Here is a 22,922-nt window from a genome sequence, read left to right on the forward strand (position 1 = left end):
ATCTCATTGTAGTATTAACTTGCATTTTGCTAACAAGTAATAAAGTATGACACTTTTTCATTGGTTTTTCGTATCTACTTTAATGAAGCCTCTGATCAATTATTTTCCCTTTAAAAATTGACTTTTTAAAAATATTAAGTTATAAAAATTCATTTTATATATACATATTAACATATAAGTATTATTTGTTTTGGGTGTACAGGTCTGTGATTCATCAGTCTTACCCAATTCACAGCACTCATTATACCACATATCCTCCTCAGTGTCCATCACCCAGCCACCCTATCCCTGCCCCCCCGCCAAGCAACCCTCAGTTTTTTTCCTGAGATTAAGGGTCTCTTATGGTTTGTCTCCCTCTCTGGTTTTGTCTTGTTTCATTTTTCCCTCTTTCCCGCTATGATCCTCTTCCTTGTTTCTCAAATTCTGCATATCAGTGAGATCCTATGATAATTTTCTTTCTCTGATTGACTTATTTTGCTTAGCATAACACCTTCTAGTCCCAACCACATTGTTGCAAACAGCAAGAGTTCAATTTTTTGATGGCTGCATCCTATTGCTTTGTGTATATATATATACATATATATATATATCACATCTTCTTTATCTGTTCATCTGCCAAAGGACATCTAGGCTCTTTCTATAAGTTTGGCTATTGTGGACATTGCTGCTATAAATATTGGGGTGCACATGCCCCTTCTGATCACTACATTTGTATCTTTGGGGTAAATAACCAGTAGTGCAATTGCTGGGTTGTAGGGTAGCTCTATTTTCAACTTATTGAGGAACCTCCATGCTGTTTTCAAGAGTGGCTGCACCAACTTGCGTTCCCACCAACAATGTAGGTGTGTTCCTCTTTCTCCACATCTGCGCCAACATCTGTTCTTTTCTGACTGGTTAATTTTAGCCATTCTGACTGGTGTGAGGTGGTATCTCATTGAGGTTTTGATTTGTATTTCCCTGATGCCAAGTGATGTGGAGCACTTTTTCATGTGTCTATTGGCCATTTGGATGTCTTCCTTGCAGAAATGTCTGTTCATGTTGTCTGCCCATTTCTTGATTGGATTATTTATTTTCTGGGTGTTGAGTCTGGTGAATTCTTTATAGATTTTTGATACCAACCCTTTATCTGCTATGTCATTTACAAATATCTTCTCCCATTCTGTCAGCAGTTCGTTGGTTTTGTTGACTGTTTCCTTTGCTGTGCAAAAACTTTTGATCTTGATGAAGTTACAATAGTTCATGAAGTTACAATAGTTCATTTTTGCCCTTGCTCCCCTTGCCTTTGGCGATGTGCCTAGGAAGAAGTTGCTATGGCTGAGGTCAAAGAGGTTGCTGCTTATGTTCTCATTATATATTTTGGATATTTTATCTGTCTTGTAACTATTTTCTTTCTTTGTAGCTTGCCTTTTCATGCTCTTACTGGGATGTCTTAAAGAGCAAAAGCTTTTTTCAAATGAGTCTCATTTATTATTTTCTTTTATCATAATTATACTTGAACTTAAAAAATATTTTTTAAGATTGTGTCCTAAGATATCTTTCAAATCTGAGACCACAGACATTTTCTCCTTTCCTTTAGAAGCTTTATAATTTTAGCTCTAACAGTTAGGTCTCTGATCCATTCTGATTTCATTTTTATATGGTGTGAGGAAAGAATAAGAAAGTCATACTTTTCCACATGGATATCTAATATCTCCAGCATCATTTGTTGGAAGGTTTTAATTTTGAAGAAGTTTGTCACCTGTATTAGTTTGCTAGGGCTGCCATAATAAATTACCACAAAACAGGTGACTAAAAACAATAGAAAATTATTCTCTCATGATTCCAAAGGCTGAAAGTCCAAAATCAAGGTGCTGGCAAGGCCATGCTCTCTCTGAAGGCTCTAGGAAAGAATTCTTCCTTACCTCTTCCCAGCTTCGGGTGACTCCCAGCATTCCTTGGCATTCCTTGGCTCATAGCTATATCATTCCACCGACCTTCATAGTCATATGGCATTCTCCCTGTGTGTCTTTGTGTCCAAATTTCCCCCATCAGAGAAGAATTGGATTTTGGGTCCACTGTAATCCACTATGGCCTAATTACTTCTGCAAACATCTTATTTACAAATAAGGTCACATTCTAAGGTATTGAGTGGATCTAGATTGGGGGGGAACACTATTCAACCCATTAGAGTATCATCATAAAAAAATGACAATATATGAAGATCAATTTCTAGATGCTTTTTTCTGTTCCATTGATCTGTTATCTCTATCTTTCAGCCAGTACCACTCTGTGTTGACAACTGAAGCTCTCTAGTGGGTTTTAAATTATTCAGGTTTCATGGTCCTTCAAATTAATTTTGGCCTGGGTGACTCAGTCAGTTGAGCATCTGGCTCTTGATTTTGGCTCAGGTCATGATCTCAGGGTCAGGGGATAGAACCCACACTGGGCTCTGTGCTCAGTCTATGGAGTCTACTTGTTCCTCTCTCTCTGCTCCCCTCCTCACTTTCTCAGTCTCAAATAAGTAACTAAGTAAGTAAATAAATAAATAAATAAAATCTTCAAAAAAAATAATTCTGGCTATTCTAAGTCCCTTACCATTCCATGTAAATTATTGAAATAGCTTATCAGTTGCTTCGAAACCTTATTGCTGGGGTTTGGGTTGGGATTGCTTTGAATTGATTGCTCATTTTGATTTTTTTTTTAAAGATTTTATTTATTTATTTGACAGAGAGAGACATAGCTAGAGAGGGAATACAAGCAGGGGGAGTGGAAGAGGGAGAAGCAGGCTTCCCACCAAGCAGGGAGCCCGATATGGGGCTCAATCCCAGGACACTGGGATCATGACCTGAAGGCAGAGGCTTAACCCACTGAACCACCCAGGCGCCCCCGCTCATTTTGATTTCTTAATAATATTGAGTCTTCTAATGCATGTCTGTCTTCCTTTCAGTAATGTTTTATAGTGGACAGTTTTTGCCTATTTTGTTAAAGTTATTCTTAAAGTATTTCATATTTTTGGTGTTATTGTAAATATTTTACAGTTTCACTCTCTAGTTGTTCACTGCTAGTATTGAGAAATACTATTGATTTTTGTATATAGGCTTTGCTAAACAAACTTATGAACTGTAGTAGCCCTTTTTGTTGTTGTTGATTTCTTAGGGCTTTTTACATAGATAATGATGTCATCTAAAAATAGTTTTACTTATTCCTTTTTTAATTTGCCTATCACTAATTTCCTATTTATTACCTACTTGCCCTGGCTAGGACCTGCAGTAAATATTGTATAGAAATGATGAGATTGGTCCTCCTTGCCTTGTCCCCAGTCTTAGGGGGAGCACATTCAGTGTTTCAGCATCAAATATGGTATTACCTATGTATTTCAGGAAAGATTATTTCCAGGAAGTTCCCTCCTATTTTAAGTTTACTGAGAGTTCTAATTTTGATTGGGTTTTGTCGAATGTTTTTTCTGCATCTGACCAAATATTGCCCTCCGGGATTCTGATCGTATGATGAATTACATTGATCCTCAAATATTAAGCCAATCTTACATTCCCAGTAAAGTCCTACTTGATAGAAATGTATTGTTTAAAATATTTTAGATTCTATTTGCTGAAATTTTGTTAATTTTTATGTCTATGTTCATGATAGATATTGGCCTATAGTGTTTTCATAAACTTTGGCTGGTTTTGGTGTAATATTGTCCTCAAAAAATGAATGTTCCTTCTTCTCTCAGCTCTAGGATTTTGTTTTGTTTTGTTTTAAGAATTCTCATTATTTCTTACTTCAGTAGAATTCACAGCAAAGGCATCTGAACATAGAGTTTTCTTTGTGAGGTTTTTAACTATAAATTCAGTTCCTTTCAGGCTAGTTCAATTATCTGTTTTTGTGTGACCTTCAGTGGCTTGTGTCATTTCATCGAACTTGTTGAATTTATTGGCAATAAGTTTTTCATAATATTCCCTTCCTTTTTACATGTCTATAAAATCTGCCATGATGACTCATTTCTCATCTTGGTACTTTGTATCTTTTTTCCTGATTGGTTTGGCTAAAGGTTCAATTTCATTGAACTTTTGAGAGAATTAGCTTTGAGTTTCATCAGTTTTCCTATTATTTTACTGTTTGGCATTAATTACTGCTCGTTCTTATTTCTTCCTCTGCTTGCTTTGTATTTAATTTGCTCTTTCCTTTCTGAATTCTTACGTGGAAGACTAGAATGTTGACTTGAGATTGTGCTTCTCTAATAACTTAATGCTATATAATTTCTCTAAGCCTCTCCTTGAGCTGTGGCCCACAAATTTTGAAAAATTTTTAAATTTTTGCTTTTAAGATTTTATTTATTTATTTGAGAGCGAGAGTATGGGGGAGAGGAAAGGAAGAGGGAGAAGTAGACTCCCTGTTGAGCAGGGAACCTGATGTGGGGCTCGATCCCAGGACCTCGAGATCATGACCCAAGCCAAAGGCAGACACTTAACCAATTGAGCCACCCAGGCACCCCTAAATTTCTTATTCAGAGTATTTGCTAATTTTGTTTATGGATTATTTAGAAGTCTGTTATTTCCAAATATTTGTAGATTTTCCCAGTATCTTTCATTTCTTTCTATTTGGTGGACAGAGAATGTACTTTGTATGATTTCAGTTATCTCACAATATTGAGACTAGTTTTATGACCTGGAATATGGTCTGTTGTAGTGGAAATTTTGTGTTCAGGTGTAAAGAATGTGTGGTGCTGTGGTTGGGTGGTGGGTAGCAAAGGAGTTCTCTAATACATAATGGCCAGTTAGGCTGATGGTGTTGATCTGGTCTTCTATATAGTACTGATTTCAGGTTATTTGTTCTATCCATTACTCAGAGAGGAGTGATGAAATCACTAATGACAGTTGTAGATTTGTTTGTTTCTCCCTCAATTTCTAGCAGTTTCTCCTTCACGTACTTTGAAGCTCTATTATTAGGAACATACCCCTTTAGGATGGTATGTTTCCTTAATAAATTATTATGGAATGTTTCTTGTGGTGAAATTACTTTATGTGATGTAAATATGGCCTCTATAGTTTTCTTTTTCTTAATTTTTACATGATAATGTAAAATGGGGTTTCTCTAATCAGAGTTGGATCCCATTTTCCCTATGAAATCTAATCATTCCTGACTTGTAATTGGCATGTCTGTTTACATTTGCTGTAATAAGTGATGTGATTGAGTTTACCTGCTCACTATTTGTGTTCTACTTCTCCCATCTCCTTTTTACTTTCCCCCTCTTTTCCTGCTGTGTTTTGGATTGAACGCTTCCTAATCCCATTTTCCCACAATTGACTGACTAGTTACAAAATTTTATTTGATTTTTTTAAAATTGATTACTCTGGGATGGCAGTTCTCAAGAGCATTCCAGGGTCCATGAGATCCTTTTAGGGAGTTTGTGAGGACAGAAGTATTCGACAGGGGGTATTTTCACGAGTGGTTTAATAAAAGCTGTGAGCTTTCAGCTGAGTTTGAAAGACAAATAGGCAGACAAGAGTAGAGAGAAAAGATTAGGGGGAAATGAATGAGCCTCAGTGACCTGTGGACAAGCTTGGTTGGAATCACAGAAGGAATAAGGTGGGGCAGGGTAAAGGATATTTGAAAAAAATGATGGTTGAAACTTTTCCAAATTTGATCAAAACTACACACACCCAGATCCTAGAAACTCAATGAGCTTTGTCCAGATTGAAATGACCTCCTCTCCATTGTTACCCCATCATAACCCATGTTCTTATCCCAGAACATCTAACATTTCGAAAGCAATTGCCTATCTAACTCCCCAAGATGGAATAATGTTTGGCACATGTGAAATACTTGATAAAACAAGAATTCTCAAATGCTGAGTGTATCACAAATATTGCTTATTTTCTTATTTCAGAGAGGCAAGATATAATTGAGTTGAGTTGATTGACACTTCTTGTTCAAAATATGACAACATACTACAATTCAACTGAGTTCCTAAAAATTATTTAGGCAATAGCTGTACTTTGGGACCTCATGTTTAGCATGAAAAAGGAAAAAAATTAAAATCAAACTCTCAAATGGAAGTATATACCAGAGCATACTTGCATTAAAAAATTATACTGTCCTACCATTAATACTTCATTTTAAAAAAGAAAACAAAACAAACCACCTTTCCTTTGAAGTTGTGTTCTGAAGCAAGTTACCTGGCTTGCAAATTGACTGCTAGGATCAGCTGAAATAAACACACCATCTTGGTCCTTTTGAAATCCATCATGAGACCAATATGCCAGGTCAAAAGTAAATGTCTTCCTATGTTCTGGGTTCTTAGGGTCTTGTATGGTCCCGGAATACATGGAAATCACACATTTGCTCCCAGACTTCTTCTCTCTCTATAGTCAAATTACAAATTCAGAGTTCATCATTGTAGTATTTCTTTGTCATCCAAGTTGTTTGGCAAGTCTTGATACATACCCCCTAAGGAATTAAGCCGGGCACTTACCAGTTATTCATTTGTTCTCTGTTATTCTTAGCAGCGGTAATGATAAGCAGTGTCTCTAAAACCCTCAGAATTGTTGAAAGGCTGGTCTCTAGTGATGTTAATTTTCTGAGACCAGCCTAATACCCAGCTATGCTAACAGCAATGACTTCAGCAACAGAGAGCTTTCCTGTTTCACTCCCCAGTGAAACGAGTGAAAGTTATTCATGAAAAAGGAAAAACAACCATTTCAGGACCCTGGAAATGGTCCTCAGGGCAGATGGCCAATGACAAAACATCTACTCAAGGAAGTGTAGCACAGTTACGAAGAAAGGGGAGTCTGGTATCTGAAGCCAGCCCATTCCCTTCCTCTCTCCCACCAGCTCAGCCAGGCGGAGACTCCCCCAGACTGCTGGAGCCCCCACCAGAAGGCTGCCTCTCTCCCCAGATTGCAGGTGGAGGGCTTTCTTCTCGGCAGGAGCAGGACACATCCTACCGCCATCTGCATATTGCCGAGGCTAAGTCCTGGGAGAGACTTGGTGAGAGGTGGGACTCCTTCTTGTACCCGATGTGCTACAGAGGCTCTACTTTGGATCAGCCCGCTGAGGACACTAGGGCACTGGCCGTCCTTGCCCCAGCCCCCGAGGTGGTAGGTCCACGCTAGGACAGAGAAGCTGAGAGGATCTCAAACAGCTGTTCCACAGTCAACAAGTGCTGGGCTTCTAAAACAGCAACTTGCCATTGTCCCCACCCCCAAGTCTGGAGCCAAGGTGTAGACATCCTGCCCAGGGGGATAGCAGCTCATGTCCTCTCAAAGTCACTGAATTCATTTGCCCTCTTAGAGAAGCTGGATCCTAAGGGCACACTCAAGAACGGAAGTTGTGATGACAGGGAATTGGGAGGAGGTTTGTTTTGATAAGGATTAAATTATAGGCCCTCTAGTTTGCAGAAGTTGCAGGGGCAAGGGGGGGTGGAGGGGTGTGGCTGGGAAATACCATAGCTGGACGGACCCACCTGGAGTCCTGAAAAATATCAGTCAGTGATCTCAGAGACTGTTCCTTTTAAAGGTACCTGAATTTGATTGCATTAGTTAGCAGAGTAATTTATGCCTCCAGGAATTGCTGACAACAGAGCAGTCAGCCAGCAGTCCGTGGAGTCAAACAGTTTGATGTCAAGAGAGGAATGAGCTCACCCCAAAACGGTGTCACCCAGGGTGTCCAGGGCATACCCAAAGCTGTGCCCTCCTGAGGTAAGGGATGGACTTCACTACAATAGTCCAACCAGTCACCCAACAAATAAGCTACAGTAACAAGCTACTTACAGGGGGTGGGAGAATCAGTTCCCAAATTTGCTACACCATATTATCTCTTGTCAGGTTTCCATTAAAAAATGATGAGATATGCAAAGAAACAGGAGAGTAAGACCCATACATTGGGAAAATGGCAGGCAACAGAAACTATCTATCAGTGACCAGATGCCAGACTGTGTGCATTATAAGCACATGGAACCAAAGGAAACCATGTTTAAAGAAAATCCTAAGGAACTCTCCAAAAAAACTATTAGAACTAATAAATTAGTTCAGTAAGGTTGTAAAATGCAAGATCAATACACAAAAATCAATTCTATACACTTGAAGAATCTAAGAATGAAATGGAAAATTCCATTTCTAGTAGTATCAAAAGGAACAAACACTTGGGAATACTTAACAAAAGAAGTACAAAACATATCTTCTGAATACTACAAAACATTGTTGAGTGAAACTAAAGATGATCTAAAAATTGGAAAGACACCATGTTCATAGATGAGAAGACTTAGCATTGTTAAGATGGTAACTCAGCAAGCTGACATACAAATTCAGTGAAATCTCTATCAGAATCCTACCTGATTCTCTGTAGAAATTGACAAGCTGATAGTAAAATTTCCATGGAACTGGAAGGCACCCAGAAGAGCCAAAACCATCTTGAGAAAGAACACAGTAGGATTCACAATTCCCAATCTCACAACTTAGTACAAACCAAACAATGACCAAGGCAGCATGATACGGGCACAGCGATAGGCATACAGATGTATGTAATGAAATGGAGAGTCTAGAAATCATCCCAGGCCTCCATGGCCAACTGATTTTCAACAACACTGCCAAAAATGGGGAAAGATGGGCTTTTGCAAGAAGCGGTCCTGGAAAAACTTGATAGCTACATGCAAAAGCAATGAACTTGGACTCTTGCCTCACACCTTATGCAAAAATTAACACCAAATGGACCAAAGAGGGACGCTTGGGTGGCTCAGTCAGTTAAGCATCCGCCTTCGGCTCAGGTCATGATCCCAGAATCCTAGGATCGAGCCTGCATCGGGCTCCCTGATTAGTGCGGAGTCTGCTTCTCCCTCTGCCTCTGCCACTCCCCCTGCTTGGGTGCTTCTATCTCAAATAAATAAATAAAATTTTTAAAAAATGGAACAAAGACCTAAAGGTAAGAGATTTCACTACAGAAGAAAACATTGGAGTAAACAGTCATGATCTTGGATTGGGCAAAGAGTCTAATGACACCAAAAGCATGAATTCCAAAAACAAAAAAAAGTAAGACTTCATCAAAATTAGAAACGATTGTACTTCAAAGGACACCATCAAGAAAGTGAAAAGACAGCCCCCAGAATGAGAGAAAATTTGCAAATCATATTATCTGATAAGGAATTGTATCCAGAAGAACAGCTCAATGTAAAAAGATAATCCGATTTAAAAATGAGTAAGAGATCTGAAGAGACATTTGAGGAGGATACATTCATGGACAACAATATGAAAAGATACTTGACATCCTTAGTCATCAGGGAACTGCAATTCAAAACCACAAGGCACCACGTCACACCCAGAAAGGCTAGGGTAGTCAGGTAGCTGGTTCGGATTGGAGAAAGTGGAACCCTCGTACACTGGCTGTGGGGAGCACAAGACGGTACAGCTAGCTTTGGAAAAGTCACTTCCTCCAATGATGTTACTGTATGATTCAGCAATTCCATACCTGGGTATAAATCCAAGAGGAATAAAAACGTGTCTCTACACAAAAGCTTACCCACGAGTGTCTATGGCAGCATTATTTCTCGCAGAAACCAAAGTAAGGCTGTGGAGAAAGCCAACACGACTCAAACATCCACTGAGGAGTGGATTAAACGAAATGTGTACATCTATACAATGGGATAGTATCCACCCACAAAGAAATGGAATTTTGGTGTGTGCTACAACGTGGATGGACCCTGAAGACCTTATGCCAAGTTGAAGAAGCCAGTCACAAAAGACTAATTGCATTCACATGACCTGCGCAGAACAGGAAATAGACTGACTAATGCTGCTGAGAACCAGAGGGACAAGGATGATGAAGCTAACTGACCGATTCTTGAGATCATAAACATTTTAGTTCTGAAACTGCTGGTAGCTGCACCTATCTGTGAATATACTAGAAATCACTGAATTGTACACTTTAAGTGAGGGAACCCTATAGTAGGTGAACTGACTCAATGAAACCATATATAAAAGATTACAGCAGGGACACCTAGGTGGCTCAGCCAGTTGGGTGTCTGACTCTTGGTTTTGGCTCTGGTCATGATCTTGGTGTTACGGGATTGATCTTGGTGCTGTGAGACTGAGCTTAGCGCTCAGTGCAGAGTCTGCTTGACTCTCTCTGCACACCCCCTCCGGCCCCCAATATTGTCTTGGTCTCTCTCAAATAAGAAAAAATTATAGTGGCTAATATCAAGACTACTTGTCAGGCACTGTGTTGATTAACAATTATTTCATCTAATTTTGTGACAGGAAGCCTCCTAAGTTAACAACATCTCCATTTTGTATGGAAGGAAACCATGGCTCAGAGAGCTTAAAACCTTCAAGGTCACATAGTGGGTGAGAAAGTCAAGTCTTGACCCCAAGCTCATCTGACTTCAAGGGCTCCTGAGAAAGTGCTGTATCTTCAAACACAGTCAGTCTCACCAAGCTGGTGCTCCGACCCCACCATGAGGATAAAGACTGGAAGAGAGTCAGAGATCCCCCCTCCTGAGGGGCACCAGTTGCCCAGGCATGCCCAGAACCATCCACCCTTGTCACCTCTAGAGTTGGCCCGCTCTCCTCCTTGCTACTGTTCTAGTATAAGCTAGCCCACACTGGTGGCAGAACACGATCAAATGCCATCTGTTTGATGAGGGGTCCTAAGAGCCATGTAATTAAGGTGCCTACTTTCTACATCCTGTTCAAAACTTGTAGTTACCCTAACAGTATTAAAGGCCAGTGAAAAATACCCCTAGAGTACCTTTAGCCTTATGACGGGTTAGGTTATAAAATGGCTTTATTTCCTCCTTTTTCTTGGCTAAGACATTAAACTGCATACAAAAATCCTTTATTTTTATCAATTGGGTGCCTGAAAAGCCATGCCTCTGTAGAAGCCCCCATGAGTCCCTGCACTTGAAGTCCAGTTAGGCGTAGAAAGCTATCCTGTGACAAGTCACCTGGTAGCTGTGATACAGATTAATGCTAGGGGGCAGAAATCACAGACACTGACAAAAACGTGCAAAACAATCTTGAATACTAATGGGCCAGAGAGGAGAGCATCAGGTTGAACAAGGTCCAAATGGGAAGGAAGACCTCACGTATGGTCTCCATTACACTCACTGTACGCCATTCAGGACCGATACACCCCTTGCTCGTCATTCCGTCTGGCATATCCTTGTCCGAATCTTACTTGGCCCTTGGGTCATGTGGAATGCCTCCATCTCCAGAATCTTCATGACCAAGCCAGGCAGAATGAACTAGACCTGATCCATCTCTGGGAGCTGTTTGCCTCACCACTGTGGTACGTTCCATCACCAATTACTTACGTAATGAGACTGCAAACTGCTTTGTACCGTTTCTCCAGGACTGCGTTTGATCCACAGTAGTCAATTATCGTAAAATTTGTAACTAATGCCTTGGTAATTAGAGATTTCTACGGGATCCCTGGACAAGTGTCCCTTCTCTTTTAGCCTACATTGTAGTAGCAACACAGCTGAAGGAGCAGTTGGGGGGAAAAGTACATTTGTTAAAAAGAGCATGCATCTGTATTCACCAACCCGCACTGGTTTAAAAAAACTAACTTGCAGTACGTTTCTCTCATCAATTATTTTTTTATTGAGCTACTTGTGCAAAGGAATGAGGTTACGTGTTCACTAATTATGTTGCGATCGTTAAATTACTCGTTTAACAAGTTCATTTAAAGAAGTTTAATGTTCCATCAATGACAAGCAGCTTGAATACACGTTTGATAACGATCATTAGAACAAGGAATAAAATGCAAGATCTAGTCAGAGTTTCAACCAGGCGGCATCGCATTCATCACTAACCTGACTGAAAGGCCGCACGCGCACAGCCACCCGCATACCATCAGTACTCGGCAGAGGTGTCGTCATTTTCCCAGCTCTTGTGGTATTTATTTGGTAGAAAAATAAGGTGGAAAGCACAGTGCTTCTGCTTCATACTAACACATTACAAGCTTAGCCAACACAAGCAGTTTGTTTCTAGACAATCAATTATTAATGGTCCATTCGTTACACACTATCTGATGACCTGTTATAAATTATTTTACAGCACTTACTTAGGGATGAGTTTCACAGGCTACATCAAGCGTCCCCACTGAATTGCACACAGTCGTACTGCAGACAAGTGTCTTGTTTCTTTTCCCTTCCCACCTCACACTCGTTCTCCAACCTCAATAGTCTGTGCCTGAGGTCCTATGAAAATGCGTCAGTTTTCAAACCTGAATATTAAGGGATTTCTGTGATTTTTTTATAGCAAGCTCCTTCACAGCAAGAATATAATAAAATTTCTTCAGACTTCTCATTCTAGCGAGACTAGGCACACACGAGGTGTACCGAGCAACCATGAAACAGATTTGTTCGACATTTCCCTTCCTCTCAAACCTTTCCAAGAGGCTAGTGAGCAGTGAACCGGTCACTCTAATCTGGATAATAGTCTCTGAAAAATGAAGAGACCATAAAGGTAAAGAGCCTTTAAGCTTGCTGAACAAGAAATGCCAACATTGTATTTAACCAATGCATTGCTTGGAAAAGGACTCATTTGAGGTAGAATATACAAAATTTGTTCAACTACAAAATGCGGCAAAATTACATGCCCATAATTCAATTTCAACATAGTAACAGGCAAAAATATATATATGTACATTTTATGACTAGAAATCTCAATCATAGGAGCAAAGTGCATAAATTATAAAATAGCAACTTTAAAAAAAATCAGTTCTTCAATCATCTTCATTTTAAGGCTGGTCTAATACCTTTAACTGTAGCAAAAGAAAATGGGACCAATGCCTACTAGCATTAAAAAATCATTATTAAAACAGAAATCCCCTCTCAAAAATCTAACAGACACAAACTACCATGAAGTATACACTTTATTTAACATTCCAGTAATAAGCCATATTTACATATTATATAAATGTATGAAGTCTTAATATAAAATAGAAAAACTGCCCAGACTAAAAGAATCACACTCCTTAATGGAGTTATAATACTTATTGAAGACCTTCTGTTTACAAAAATTTACAGTAATTTATACAAATTATTTTCTTCCAAATTAGATGATTTTTAATAGTCCACACAATTCGGATGATTTTACAAATTGGTGTTCATTAAAAACTTGAAAAAAAATTATAGCATTTTTCTGCGTAAAACTTGCTTTGGAAAGGAAGACAGCTTCTTCCTGCCCCTTCCCGGAGCTCTTCCCGCTACCACTGTCGCTTTTCGAGGCTTGCTCTGGACTCCATCCACTGGGCTTGCCAAAGGAGAAATCAGCCGGATTTTCACAGGAGGAGGTGACCAATTATCTTCTTCTTTGCTTCTGAAAACAAAACATAATTCAGGTAACAATGAACACATTATAATATAAACTAGAATCCACTTCCCAATTACACTGGGGAAAAAAGCCTATATGAGCAGTGCCCTTTCCTGGTGCTTTGTCTTTAGAAGTGAAGAGAAGCATCCGGTCACATATGGCAGCTGGAGGCTGTATAAAGTCTTCCCATGTCAGTGGGCTGAGAGCCCGGCAAGCCCGGCAGGCCCGTCAGGTGCGTGAGAATCAGCACTCTCACACGCCAGCAACTGGCAAGTTCGTGCATACTTTTGTCATAGGAACGTTTCCCACATATATACACGAAGCCAAGTGACATGTCAATATTACGAGTTGTGGTCTCATATGGCCTCCAAGGTCTCATAAAGTCCGTTTTTAAAGGGTGATCAAGTGGATTTACTTGGTACTTTTATGAAATTCAATCATGCTTAAGCATCAATATACCAAGAGAAATTTCAATTTCTCCACAAATGGAAGTTTTGTTATTAGTAAAATAAGTGCAAGAATTTTCAGTTTACAATTATTTTTATTAGTAATTATCTACATTTACCAAGGAAAGGGTGAAACCTCCCACTGCCTTCCCCGACCCACTGCCAAAACGAAGTCCCAACAGGCACGGAACTGCCCTCTTGAACTTTCTTTAAAAAGGACAGATGGGCTTTCACTGCTATGTAGGGAGACCCGGCCATCACCACGAGCCAGTGTGCACAAATGCCCCTAAGAATGACCACTCCCTGAAGAATTTCATTTCTCTAACTTATGACTCTGGATAAAAATTACAGCATCTAAAAAGGTCATACCTGCTTGTCTGTCTTGTCTTTGATGTCCTGGTTGTTTTCACTTTTGGCCTTCCCACAGTTTCTGACGGAGCACTATCTTTCTACAAGTTAAAAATTTAAGAAGATAAATCGTGTAAATAAATACTTGAAATCTGTGTTGGATTAGTTCTATCCTGAGTCAAGGAATATGGCCAAATAGGGCTGCTGAATTTAGACGCCACAAGTCCCAAATGCACCCCTTTTATCTTTAGTAGGAACTCTGATCATCTAGGGCCATCCAGGGCCCTATCCCCACACATCCAGTTCATCTCCAAGGCCCGTGTGTTTCACGTGGAACACGTCCTTGTGTGCTGCCCTCCTGTTCCCACTGCCTCCGTCCACATCCAGGCTCTCATCATCTCGTAAAGGAACAGGCCATCAGAGACTAGTTTTCCTCCCTAGAATTCACTTCGTACCTCCTTCAATGTGCACGTGGCTGTTCACCTGTTTGTAAGCAGCGCCCCACCCCCGTGTACTGCCAGGCTTCTGTGCCTCTGAGATCCAGTTTTCTCTTCCAGTGGTGCCTTTTACCTTCTGTCTATAGGGTTATTTGAGCATAAATGACTCCTACCACACCGGGAAACAATTACGTGCTTCAGCCTCCCCAATTAAACTGAGCTCCTGAAAGACCAGGAATCTGCCCAAGTGATTTCTGTGTAAGTCTTTGTCCTTCAACAGTAACCGGCTCATAGCAGATAGTTTAAGAAATGTTTAAGATTAACGTTAAAATATGGGTCTGTCTCCCTCTCAGCCCTAGAGCTATTTTGATTTTTAGGGTTATGTGCAGTCAGGTGGTACAGTCACCTCTGAAACACGCTCTCTCCAGGTGTGGGGTGTGTGTGATACCCCAGGAGTTCAGGGACCCCAGACCTCTAATCTAGATAAACATATCCGGGTCCTTCTGAGGCGACACTGAAAGCTAGAAGCCTTTCCCCTAATGGGTCATCTAAACCGCAGCCACCAGGAACACACCATCGGTGACACACTGTACCCTAAGGGCAGGCCCACAGAAGTGCAGACAAGGGGATCTGGGGCTTTTGGTCTAAAACTCTGCGCTTTCCCCAGAGGTTTATTTAGGAAACATGGCCGAAACGGAGTACAGAGCATGTCTGAATAAGCACATGAATAAACTGTACTTCTTACCAGTTCATCTCCCGCTCTGGATGTGTTAGATGTGGTTTTCCGCCTGGTCCTTAACGCAGGAGGCGAGAAGACAAACCGAGAAGATAAATCTGAAACTAATTCTTGCAGCTGTGCTGGAGCCTCTATTTTTTTCCCTAAAGCAAGGCAGGGAGAAAAGAACACACACTGTAACCACGCCCATCTACATCCATCTCTGTTACCTATGGTTTTTTTAAAGCCTAGAACAAACAAGACACGGTAGGAAGACACGAGCATCTGAACACAGCGGCCGCCCCAGGAGGACAAGAACAATGGGGCAAACCCAACATTCATGAACATCTAATGCCTCAAACTAAATGCTACAGTAGAAAAATAAAACCTATAATGCTCAGAACTGTATCAGTCAACTAGTTCAAATCTTTTTTTTTTAAGATTTTATTATTTGCCAGAGAGAGCACAAGCAGGCGGAGAGGCAGGCAGAGGCAGAGGGAGAAGCAGGCTCCCTGCTGGACAAGGAGCCTGATGCGGGACTCGATCCCAGGATCCTGACCTGACCCGAAGGCAGTGGCTTAACCAACCGAGCCACCCAGGCGCCCCAACTTCTAATCTTTACTGCTCCTCAAACGTTCTTAGGAAGGGAAGCATCAATCTTGTACATAAGCTAAGCTAGTTTGCTTCGTAAGCCCACCTATTCCAGAGACAAGGTTTTAGTTTACAAAAGTAATTTTATCTTCAAAGAACACTCCAAAGTTCTTTCCTTCCAGCTCATTCGGAGGTAGTTGCTTGGGTCAAAGCAACAACAGAAAAAAGTCCCCGTTGTAAAGGAAAAAAGCAAGCAGAGAAAGTAATGAATGTGGAAGAACCGGCTGACAGGAAGATATTTCAAAGACAAAAATGGCTGAATTAAGAACTGGTTCAAAGTATGTAACTAAAAACATCACAGACTTCATCTTAGATTTTGTTCTCGCCACGGGGTCTCTGGACTCACGGCAAGCAGCCCTGTGGCTTGTGGAAGCGGCCGGTGAAGCCGTCCGCCACCAGCTGGGTCCTAGCTTCTGCAGGCGGAAAATCGGTTAAACCCCTCTGTGCCTCAGTTTCTATAAAATGCGATCACTGACGGGACCCACAACGTCACCGCGAAGACGAGAGGATCCGAGCAGCGTGCGTGGCGTGCGAGGAGTGCTGTAGTGACGTCTGCCTTTGTGACGAGGTTACTACTTCAAGAACTTACAGTCCGGAAATAAAATTCTCCAAGTCTAGTCCCAGCGAGACGATCAGACAATCAAGACTTCTCTAAGACGTCAAATTCTGCTTTTAAAGCACATGATGCTTACAAGAAAAAACCAAGGCGAGGTCGGAAACCGAAGTCCGCTCTGCTGCTAGCGGGTAAGGGGCGGCCTCGGCGCCAGCCGGGGGAGCTGGTGTGACTGCCCTCCGGTCGTTAAAAAGAAAGCTATCTAGGTTCCTTCTAGGGAATGAAAACACGCTGTCTTTCCTCTCCGGGCCACCCGGAGCAACAGCCGCTCTGGCTTCTCCGACCGCTCGCGCTCCTCCCCGCGTCTCCCCCTACAGGTCAACGGAGCGAGTAAGGAAACGCGGACACCCTCCACTCCTGGGCAAAAACGTCCGGCCTCCCCCGTTTCTCCCACATGTGCTTCTACTAAGCCCAACAAGACTTTGTGATCCTTGCTGGCATGTCCATTCCTCACCCACTTCTCGACGTTTCCTGAGGGCAAGTTCTGCCGGCCTAAGGCGCTCCCGAGTGCGGGCCTCAGCACCAGGAACGCACTGGTCAGCGGCCCCGACGAGTCCGGGCAGCCCGCGGGCTCCGGGACGCCACTGCGTATCCTGCGCGGTGCAGGGGCTCCGTCTCCCCGAGCTTCAGCCTCCCCGCACTGGGGCAGGAGGAACAGCAGCGACGCTTCACTGCGCCGCAGCAGGAGTCCGATCACCAGACAGACACCTACACCAGCTCGGCCTCAGGCCCACGGCAGGCCCCTCTGCACTATCTGCCGCTGAGTAGCAGAAAGTAGACAAAATCCACAGAGATGGCAAGCTTCACGTTCTCTTGACCAGTAAAACACCCTGAACTAAACTCTAAGACGGCTGTTTCTTTGACTGCCTTCCCGTCATACGAGAATACGTGCCCGCTCCTCAGTGCCTCCTACCCTCCCGGGGGAGCTGGCAGGACACACTGAGGACGGGCAGGGGAGCAGGGCTGACTCTAGCAGGAGGGCGAGAGAGGCAGGACGGCCGCGGATGCTGGTGATGGCTTTGTGGTCAGAAGGATGCAGGGCTGGCGCTGTCCCCTTTGTGGTCCAAGTGAGAAGCCCGATGTGGCAAAGGGAAAGGACTGGTTGCCCAGCTACTGAGTGGCAGGAACGAGAGAGCTCGGTCCCCAATTTCTCACCACTTCTACCGCAACAAGGTGCCTATTTTTAACGTGAGAGAACCTGACAACAGTTCCAGTATGTAACAGGAGAGTGTTACAAGCGTGTGCGGCCCATTGGGAGATGTGGGGCAGCCACGAGCCACACAGACTCACGAACACCCACCCGGTTCTGAAGAGTATTCAAGAGGATCAGAAAATGCTCATGAAGTGAGGGGGGAGAAGCAGCAGAATACATCCCTAGACACAGCTGGAAGAAAACGTGAACACTGCTTATCGGTCCTGCTGATGACCGTATACACTGAATTTCTCATTTTCTACGGCTGGCATGTATTTCACTACAGAAACAAGTAAAACTAGTCCGTGGGCATATAGACACCAAATACGTAAAGACGACGAAGATCAGAGATGCTAGTGCCACCTATTAACACAATTTGTGTGTCTGCTACACTTTTCTAAGTCACAAGGAAAGCGTGAAAGAATTATTCACCCTACGACATTTCATTTAAAATTGATCCGATCTAGCAGCTTAGTCAAGTGAGCTAAATTCAGACATATTCCTGTCACTGCATTCTGCTCCATGGAGAGCATGGCCGTGACCTCCCTTTCCTCATGCTGTGAAAAACTGAATCCTACAGCACTACAAAATCAAAGATCTATTTTTAACAAACTGGGGTAGGGGGCAGGGAGACGGACCTCCGGCAACTACAAGTTACTTTGTAAAACAACCGATCCATCTGATGGCAAAGGGCCCTTCCCTGGGCTCAGGCTATGTAACTAAAATGCATGACTGCAGAATCCATTTAAACAGGTGTTTGCAGAGTGAATGCTGAATATAGAAAATTTTCAGTCTGAAGATTTTTTAGCAGCTTAAATTTTTAGTGGCCTTCCTCAAGTCATGAGGCAACTAACTTTACAGGATGTTCACTAATGCTTTTAGAAGTATATTCAATAGTTCTGAAAGGTTTAAATAAATACAACAAAGTCACATACTTTACTTATGAGTCCCTGAGCTGCTTTGCTGAAATTCAGATCTTTAGCCTTAAGTGAACGGCTACATTTTGCACACCTAACCATTTTTATCACATTTGCCAAGAATGACCCTAACAGGTTCTGTCAGCTACACCAGCGTCTCAACATTTCCTTCATCATCATCTTTTAGACCCTTTCTCCTAATTGGCCACTTCAGTGAAACACCCCCTCCAAACCCTAATAGCACAGACAGAAAGATATTCTTACCTTCGGGAAGACACGTCACCCCTGCGGGGAAGGAAGGGATGTGCTATACCAACCCAATGATTCAGCTGTGAGCTCATCAGGGGCAATGAGGGAGGCTAGATGTGAAGTCGTGCCAATTTATGGGCAACAGGGAGGAGGCACTGAAATAATTTCTGTATCCTATTCAATAAAATTCTCCTCCTTCCCTTTAAAACAATTTGAGGTTGTGGATATCTGCTGGGACACGAGCCAAACACAGCTGCACTTAGATTAAAAATGCCGATTCTAGGGGTGCCTGGGTGGCTCAGTGGGTTAAAGCCTCTGCCTTCGGCTTGGGTCATGATCCCAGAGTCCTGGGATCGAGCTCCACATCGGGCTCTCTGCTGAGCAGGGAGCCTGCTTCTCCCTCTCTCTGTCTGCTTCTCTGCCTACTTGTGATCTCTGTCAAATAAATAAAATCTTTAAAAAAAATGCTGATCCTATCTGGGGAGAAATTAAGTCACTTATGTCAGGGCAGAATGAAGAGAAATGATACTATCCTAGAAGATTAAACCCATGTCAAGTGAATTATAAGGCTTCAACAGTCACAGTGAATGAGAAAATTCCTGAATCTGAGGATAAAATTTGAAACATAAAATCTCTTTTTCTTCTTCTTTTTTTTTTTTTTTTAAAGATTTTATTCATTTATTTGTTAGAGAGAGAGAGAGCATGAGCACAGGCAGACAGAGTGGCAGGCAGAGGCAGAGGGAGAAGCAGGCTCCCCGCTGAGCAAGGAGCCCGATGTGGGACTCGATCCCAGGACGCTGGGATCATGACCTGAGCCGAAGGCAGCCGCCCAACCAACTGAGCCACCCAGGCGTCCCTGAAACATAAAATCTCTAAATTTTACTATTTAAAGATAACGTGTGTTTTCTTTATGGGGGGGAGAGGGAGGGAATTCCCTGTAAATACTAATCATTTTTAGGAGAAATAATTACAGTCTTGAATTGTGATTTAAACAACAGAATCTTAAGCTGAAGACTTTGAGCAAGAAGAAAACTGTGCTTTGAATAGAAATAAACGTACCTTTCTCTTTCTTTGAAACCTTTGACACGGGAGTAGAGAATACAAACTCATTTTTCAGTTCAGAGAGGTCGGGAAACGAGATGGCCTTGCTAGATCGAGTCCTCGTGCTACGGGACGATTTCAGTGGAGTGGCTGGGGCAAGCACCCTCTCTTCTGGGTTGTCAGTTTCCATGGCTGTCGTTCCTTCATCAGTGTATTTTTCGGATACTGGGCCTAATGTACACGTTTGGCTTGGATCTTCAGTCCTTTTCGTAAGCTTTTTCTTAGAGCCTGTCACCAGAGTAAGTTCCTCGTTTGGCACTAAAACGGATTTTTCTAAAGCTGTCTTTGCAACATCAGTCTTTCTTTTAGCCGGGGTCTTTCTTGTCGACCTCTTCTGGCTGCTGAGAATTCCTGACCTCCTCTTGGGACTTTTTGCTTCCTTGACAGCCCTGGACCCAACATCTTCAGATGGATTAACTTTTCTCGGTCTACCACGTTTTCTAGGTCTACCAAACTCTGCCTGAAGACTCAGCTGTGAGGAATCCAGTCTGGAGTCTTCTGTGACATCGAGTGTGCTACATTCCCTCTTTTTAGGACTTCCGTAAGGCTCGACAGGCAGTGCCTGGTCCACGGACTTTCCATCAGGTTTATGTCCTCTACTTTCAGCAGCTTCTAGAGTGGCACTTCTCAGTTTTCTGGTACTTCCACTGGGACGTGCTCCTTTACTGACTTTCAGATCTAGATCTACCATTTCAACACTCTCCAGATAGTCCAAAGATTTTTTAATTCCTTTAGGAGTCTTTTTGGTAACAGACGAAAGCTTAGTTTCTCCAACTGACCTATGTCCTGTTTTTTTAGAAGCTTCTAGAGTGGCACTTCTCAGTTTTCGGGTACTTCCGCTGGGACGTGCTCCTTTACTAACTTTCAGATCTAGATCTACCATTTCTACCATTTCAACGCTTTCCAGATAGTCCACAGATTTTTTAATTCCTTTAGGAGTCTTTTTGGTAACAGACGAAAGCTTACTTTTTTCAGTTTCTGGTTCTAACAGCTGAGAGGGTTTTACCCTCCTTAGTCTGCCAACTGGAGTAACCTCTACATCCTGTTCCATGGGATGATCATTTCCTAACACGTCCTGATTATCTTCTCTTCTCTTCCTTCCTCTCCTGGGAGTCCCAGGGTTTTGAGGTATTTGCTGGTTCTGAGAGAGAACTCTGACATCAGAAGAAGCACCTACAGAAGACCCGGAAATTTCTTTTCTTTTCCGAGTCCTCCTACCTGAAAGGCCCAGCGTGTCAGGAGTAGCAATAGCTGTAGACTCTTCCTGTTGTGCTGATAGGACACTTGGGTTTTGGACACGTACTCTTCTGCGCGTTCTGGAGGAAATCGTGTCATCAAGCTGGCTCACATTTATAGTCATTGTACTTGTTTCCTGAACAGTCTTCAACGTAGATTTGACTACCTTGGTGACGACCTGCTGGCTTATTAAAGGTATGTTTTCATGAACGGACTGCTGTTCCACTGTATCTGAAGTAATTTCTTTACTTCTTGTGTCTTTGATTACATCTAGCAAATTTTCTGCGATTGCTACTTTAATTGGTTCAGGCACATATGGTAAGTTCTCTACCTTTTGGGACTCCTGATCACTAGTTATGACCGTTGCCAACACTGCACCAGGTCCACCGTTTTCCCCACTGCATACGTGTTTTTCCTCAGCTGCTGTATTTGCTGCTGGAGCTAACACATTAGATGCTGCAGAATCACCGGTCTCTAATTCTCCTTCTTCGCCTTCCAATATCAAGGTAAAGTTGCTCTGAGCCCCAAAAAGTTCCCCATCTACTTCAGGAACGTCACACTCAGCAGAGTCTTTATTATCAGATAAGTAACAAAACTGTTGCTCAATGGTATCAAAATTATACTGGAGCTTAAGAGTCCCTGAGGGATACAACTCGTTAAATGCAAGACTCCTAGCCTCGTGTCCTGAATCTTGAACTCCAAGCTTTTCATGTTCAGTCACCTACAATGAATTAAAGATAAGAGACTGGTTAAAGAATTTTAATGTGTACATTTATTTTAGCCTAAAGCATACAGTTTTTAAATAATCATCTCATCTTTGGCATATGAATTGTTAAACATAAACTACATTTGATATGGAATATACTTATGGGTTTACTTTATAAAAAATATCCCTTTAAGCAATCAGACATTATTACTTGGTCAAAATAACTAGACAGAAAAAGATTTTGAGATTCTAAATGGAATTAAAATAGAAATTTCACATTTCCCTAGCTAAAAAAGACAGTCCTTATAAAACCTTGAAAATTACTATGATACTAATTTAAGGACTTATTCTGTTCTCACCCGAGAAAAAACATTAACTGGAGAAAAAGACAATCCCCAAATTGTTTTAATGGTAAACCCCAAATTCCCTAACTAACCACACTTTTTCTAAACAGCATGATCCCCATAAGGTTGAAGAAGAATTCACCTACATAAGCTCCCTTGGGCTAGACTCAATCCTCTTCCCTTTGCTGGGGCTGCATAAACCATGAAATTCCTAAGGCTTTCAAGTTCAGTACCTCTCCTGCAAGGGTTTGGTGGAAGAAGGAATGGTCCTTGCATTTACCTTTTGGTAAGGGAGGGGGAGAAAAAGGAGGAGGTAGAGAGTAACAGAGAGATCTCCTGACCAAGAAGGTAGAACATTACCACCCACCTAGACAATGACATTTTCCCACTCCCCCCACATTCAGTGAGATGAAGACTGGAAATACCCAGAAATGAGGATTCTCACTCATACCACGCCCACAATTTTTATTAGCTTCCCAGCTGAAGGAATGGGGACTTTATCCATCCATTTTACAGTGAGAATACTCATGAAAATGAATATGGACAACCATGACATTTTTATGATTTAAGAAACTTTCCAAACACTATACAATCACATTTCTATAAATTAGAAGAGGTTTTTTTTTTTTTTTTTTTAAATCTTACATTCACTTATCATATATAGTTGCCTGTTGATATTAA

The 22,922-nt window shown here is 41.9% G+C and overlaps 2 protein-coding genes across 8 annotated transcripts in view; both read right to left on the reverse strand.

Annotated features, from left to right (window-relative positions):
- Window positions 1–11,848, reverse strand: part of LOC125086283 (kinesin-like protein KIF28P) — a 48,524-nt gene extending 36,676 nt beyond the window's left edge. The window contains 2 exon segments of the mRNA XM_047705506.1: window positions 6,156–6,341; window positions 11,783–11,848. Of these exon segments, the coding sequence (XP_047561462.1) occupies window positions 6,156–6,341; window positions 11,783–11,848 (252 nt within the window).
- Window positions 11,849–12,118: 270 nt separating this feature from the next.
- Window positions 12,119–22,922, reverse strand: part of AHCTF1 (AT-hook containing transcription factor 1) — an 82,758-nt gene continuing 71,954 nt past the window's right edge. For all 7 annotated transcript variants that reach the window (XM_047703944.1, XM_047703943.1, XM_047703941.1 and 4 more), the window contains 4 exons: window positions 19,914–21,912; window positions 15,263–15,396; window positions 14,102–14,181; window positions 12,119–13,292 (listed from right to left, as the gene is read on the reverse strand). In XM_047703944.1, coding sequence (XP_047559900.1) covers window positions 13,103–13,292; window positions 14,102–14,181; window positions 15,263–15,396; window positions 19,914–21,912 — 2,403 coding nt within the window. In that variant the 3' untranslated portion in view covers window positions 12,119–13,102. The remainder of the gene's footprint in view (window positions 13,293–14,101; window positions 14,182–15,262; window positions 15,397–19,913; window positions 21,913–22,922) is intronic.

Source organism: Lutra lutra, chromosome 15, assembly GCF_902655055.1.
Source record: "Lutra lutra chromosome 15, mLutLut1.2, whole genome shotgun sequence".
NCBI lineage: Eukaryota > Metazoa > Chordata > Mammalia > Carnivora > Mustelidae > Lutra > Lutra lutra.